Source organism: Pagrus major, chromosome 21, assembly GCF_040436345.1.
Source record: "Pagrus major chromosome 21, Pma_NU_1.0".
In the NCBI taxonomy this organism is placed as follows: Eukaryota; Metazoa; Chordata; class Actinopteri; order Spariformes; family Sparidae; genus Pagrus; species Pagrus major.
Genome location: NC_133235.1, coordinates 19,983,341 through 19,988,877, shown reverse-complemented (window position 1 = coordinate 19,988,877; position 5,537 = coordinate 19,983,341). Strand labels below are relative to the sequence as shown.

Sequence of the window (5,537 nt, the reverse complement as noted above, 5' to 3'; positions counted from 1 at the left end):
CATATTTTATATTTAACATGACACAAGTTATGCACGAATCAGCTAATTTTAGATGACGTTTGTGTACATTAAGATAGATATTTCTAGCTGAGACCTTACCTTTCATTGCTGCTGGTTAGAATATTCTGACATATGGTATGCCATGAGTGAAAGTGTGCTAACTAATCCCAGTCACCCCTACATCTCACGTTTCATTGTTACATCCCCTCGAAGCACTTAGTATGCTTAGACTAGACTTAGACATTCTTTGATTTATTGCAAAAATATTCAGTTCAAGTTCAAGTTTATTTGTGACACAGCCTCACACAGAAGTTATGAATCACAAAACACAAATAAATACACAACAACAACAAAGATAAAAGCTATAGGTGAAAGTGAAACTAAACAAAAATGTATTGAAACACCAGGACAGCTGCCCTGTATTTTTTTGCTTCTATCATCTTGTGCCTGGAGAACTCTGTTGGATTGATAGACTGGAAGCATGTCAGATACAGTGTGAGCTTTTTATAGCTTTTATAGTGACAGGGTACAGTGTGGATGCAGTGTAACAAATGTTATTGTAATGTTATTGTAAAGGTCATTTAGAAGGCCTTTGAATGATCTAAGTCACATAACTATGACTTGATATTAGCGTCAGACATGACCTTTTGAGGCTGCTCGACTCTGAATTAATCTGCAAAATAACTGAATGTTTGCTTGAGTTATTAACACTCATATGATGTGTATTTTTCTAACAATGCAAACACCAGAAACATCATCCTCGCTGCCAATCTGTCTACAAACTCCGTCTCCATTCGAGTGTGAATGCCAGCTTCATAAAGTGGCACTTAGTGTCATATCCGATTACTTTCTTGACTTCTGTGTTCCCCGACGCTTTTAGAGAGGCTTGTTCACACACAACTGCACCAGACAGACACAACAATCTGTGAATCCTATTTTGAGATGGATTTGAGCTTAATTCTCTGCAAATCCATCTGATCGGACCAAATAAATCATAAAGGCTTGTCCCTGCACATCATGTAGCCTACCCTGTGAATTATGCTGTCTCACTAGCTGCAATTTGAATACTAATCAAGGGTAATTGCTGGGCATTCATCACAGCATTGTGCCATTGTAATTTAAACAATTTCACCCCCCCTCTTGTCCTGCAATCATCATTTTCTTCCTCGCCTCCTCTCTAATGACCACAGCACTTCACTGAACAAGGTCAAAGATCCAAGATAAAGAAGATTACACAAGGTCATACTTGTGTTGATGGAAATAGCCTGGTTAGCAGAAGGTTCCAGGCCTGGGATCTCATCCAATATAGTTTTGCATCATCTATATCCTGATGATGTACACACACACACACACACACACACACACACACACACACACACACAACACCCTTTGTCTTAAATAGAAGCACAAAGGCATATCCTTTTATAGTCTTCCCCCTATTGTTGGCAGTGTGGTCAAGCATGGAAAGGGGGGCGGAGATGGCACCTGTGGACAGTGGATAAAGAGACCCGGCCTCTAATGGGACCCCTCCACCCGCAGTGTGCTGTGTCAGTCCTCCCCATTGTTTCCTGAGAGCTTCTAGCGATGGCCCCGAAGAAGAAGGAAGAGCCCAAACCTGCAGCAGCACCGGCCCCCAAACCCCCAGAGCCCGAGCGCCCCAAGACCCCGGAGTTTGACCCCACATCAGTGACGGTAAAACAAAACAAAAACGACAATGACAATAAGAAATGTACACTCTAAAAATAATTTGGCGAAAACAGAGACTTTAAGTTTATTATTTCATGCAAATCCTCCGTCTAATTTTTTTCTAATTATATTTAAATTCAATGTAAAGGGTCATATTTAATGCAAGGTCTTTCTATCATGTTGAGTCAATGTGTGTATATCAAAAAACTATACTGTAAAATCTGACAAAGTGAGGAAAAATGGAGGAAACCAATTACCTCAAAATTAAAGTAAAGTAGGCTAACTAACTTTTTAGCTCACACACCTTACATTTTACAGTCTACTTGCTTTTTCTAAGGTTATCAGTTTCCTGACTTTTTTTTAAAGCAAAGTCAACTTTTAAAATTTACATTGTAGATGTGTGATTTATTACAGGGGACAGGTGAAACAATATGAAATCATTACGTTTATGTGGAAGTTTCCCATCGCTTTATATGTAATAATTGAATAAACAAATACACTGTAAAATCCGATATGATGATCTTACTTAAAAACTACTTCTTATTTCAAAATTACCAAGTAAAGTAGACTAATAATTCTTAAGTTATTCAAGCTTTTTCAGTTTGTACGGCTTAATTTCAATAGTTTACTTGGTAATCAGTTTCCTGACTTTTTTAAGGAAAGTCAACTTTAATCATTTACAGTTTATGATTTCAGTAAAAGTTTACACTAATTAGAATTAAAAAAGTTTTTAAAGAAGTTATTTAATTTGTTCATATTGACTCAACGAGATAGAAAAACCTTGCATTAAATGTGGCAATCAACTGTTTGAGGTAATTGTAATAGTTTTGATTTTTTTTAGTGTAAAGAAACTGTAAATTGGCTGATGGAGACAGATTACAGTGTTTTAAGCTTTGAAATAAAAAATAAATAAAAAAGATTGAACTGGAACTTAAAGTACAGATAGCTTTGCATTAAAATTGTTAGCTTACTGGCATTTTTATTTACTATTATTAATAAGATCAATGGTTACAAGCCAAGCTTGTGTTCAAAGAGCGTCAGAGACCCCATGTGACCTAAACTTGGCAGTGCAAGCTAAACAGGACTGTACAGTTGAATGGGTTATGGTTATGCTGTCCTTTTGTATAAAGCTTATACTTATGTTGGCTCTTTATTAAACTTGAAAAACATGCATTACAAAATGTGTCCTACAGTCAGGGGGAGGCTCAGAACTAGCTGATACCAGACATCATGGAAAGCTCTTCTGCTGACTTGGCCCCTTCTCAATGGATAAATGTTTTCCTGGTTGAGCGAGCTGCCGCCATGCTACAATGGAGCGCGGTTAAAGCCACAAAATATGATTTTCATTATGTCTGTGAATAGCAGACCACCCGCGCCATTCCTCCGAGGCTAAAGGGGTGGAAAAACCGGGAGGAAGAAAAATATAGATAATTATATCCATCGCCATCCGTCTTTAAACATGCTTAGATAAGTGTTTGGATAATATTTTTACAAAGCTTCTTGGAGGGGCTGGGGTTTGTAGATATCCAGACATCAGACAGAAACTGGGGCCACTGTCTGACAGGAGTCCAAAATATACATGTAGTATAAACAGGCAACATTCGTGGATGGATGGATAATCTAACGATGATTTAAATTTAGACTTAGAATAACACATTAAACTGGTGTGCAGTTTGTACAGTACGGATTGTAAAACTGAGTTGTCATTCAGATTCAGTAGTTGGTTTAACATTTATCTCCTTGTCTGGTGTAAAACACCAACATACTGTATTATATAGTCTATATATGAAGGGACTTAGCCTCTATTTAATTTATGAAACATGCAGTAAAAAAAATATGATGTGCTGACCTTTCAACATATTCATAAAAAGTGAAAAAAATACATTCATCTGTCTCTCAACAAATGGTGCATTAGCGGCATTTGCTCCGCATTAGTGCATCTCACTAAATTCAAATACAAGGCTTCCTTTGACCTTCTCTTAATCTGCAACTTGTGCATTTTTGAAATAACCAAACATTCACTGGGTTGTTTCCTGAATTCCTGACCCTGTTGAAATTGAATGTGGCAACCTGGTGGTGTTTATAGTCTCTCAAGATTGTTTGCCACACATTGTGTCTAAAAATAACCTCAGATGAAGCTGACAGTAGCAGACAATAGGCATACTGTAAAAAGAGGGCGTTAGACCCAAGGTCACTGGTAAACAATGAACTGTGATCGCAACAGATGCAGACTGAAACTTGATCAGTAGGAATGGCATGATAACGATGGAGGCAAAGTCAGGGGTCATTCCTAAGAGGTCATTCTCTAGTTTTTTTAATCAGCAGCATCTCACCGCCTTGTTTGTGTCATTGCAGCTGGAATTCACCCCGGAGCAACTTGAGGGTAAGGTTGTCACCACAGTTGTCCTTTGTGTTGCATGGACTGTCAGCTATTTATAGAGGGTATGAATGGTTTGTGTGATCAAGCTCTCCGTTCATGTGTGAGCAATGTTCAGCAACAGCTGATGATTCGACAGCTCAGGGATATTAAAGTAAACACATCCATCTACGTCTATCCCTTTGAAAAGAGACAAAGGCACATGTCATTCAAGAGACGGACCACAACTCCTTAAGGGAGCCCTTTTATCCAAGAGATGCCATTATACGTCACTAATTTGCAGCATCTACAGGACGGTTCCTCAAAGACTGCATGCCCTCTTGGATCACAATGATCTGAACAGCAATCAAAAAAAGAATAACTTGTTCGGCTCTTTGTTCACAGACTTCAAAGATGCTTTCCAGCTGTTTGATAGGACACCAGCCAACGAGATGAAAATCACTTATGCCCAGTGTGGGGGACCTGATCAGGGCTTTGGGCCAGAATCCTACCCAGGCAGAGATCATGCATGTCCTTGGAAAACCTAAAGCTGAGGGTGAGCTGTTTGCACAAACAATATGCTGAATGATTGCACAGTCAGATTGGTATTAATACTGTAATCATTTTCCACAGAGATGCAGACCAAGATGCTTGACTTTGACCAGTTTCTGCCCATACACCAGCACATTTGCAAGGCCAAAGACCGTGGAACATTTGAGGACTTTGTGGAGGGTCTGAGGGTTTTTGACAAGGAGGGAAACGGCACAGTCATGGGAGCTGAGCTCAGGCACGTTCTGGCAACACTGGGTAAGTGGAGCAGTCTTACTGAAAAATTATTTTATAAAGCTGTCACTAAGCATTCTGAGTTGACGGCGCTTCTGGTTTCCTTCACAGGTGAGAAGCTGAGGGAGGACGAGGTGGAGCAGCTAATGCAAAACCAGGAGGATGCCAACGGATGCATAAATTATGAAGCTTTTGTAAAGTACATCATGGCATCTTAAATGGATAACTCATTGTCATTCTGGTGCTACATCACTCTGCATCATGAAATCAGTATGAGCCAGTAACAAGTTAGTTTCTCCTTCCCTCGAAAACCATGACCCTGAATCATTGACCGCAGAAGATCTTTATGTTTCTGTACATCCCATCTTGTATATTTCTCATTCCCATGCATCTCAGATGGATCTATAACTCATTAACATTTCACCTTGTTTTTCTAAGGCTGCATGTGTTGATGCTGTGGACACGTTACACGCTACCCCTGTTCATATCGTAGATCATGGTGAAGAAATAAATCACATTTGATTATAGTGTATGTGGTTTGTTGTCTGTAATCCAATGTAAGATGACTTATTCTTACTGTTTTCTTCATGGACTTTTGTCAGACATCGGTGCTACGAAACTCAGTGGCGGAAATTAAAACCTTTTATTTTTGCATGATTTCATTTTCTGTCCATCAGTTTTTACATTGTTTTTACATCACTATAGAGAAAAA

The 5,537-nt window shown here is 38.9% G+C and overlaps 1 protein-coding gene across 1 annotated transcript; it reads left to right on the top strand.

Annotated features, from left to right (window-relative positions):
- Window positions 1–1,584: 1,584 nt before the first annotated feature.
- myl13 (myosin, light chain 13) lies at window positions 1,585–5,043 on the top strand. The gene is given in 6 exon segments (XM_073491271.1): window positions 1,585–1,692; window positions 4,042–4,069; window positions 4,448–4,518; window positions 4,520–4,598; window positions 4,676–4,849; window positions 4,937–5,043. Coding segments are annotated over 6 exon segments (567 nt in total).
- The last annotated feature ends 494 nt before the right edge of the window (window positions 5,044–5,537 follow it).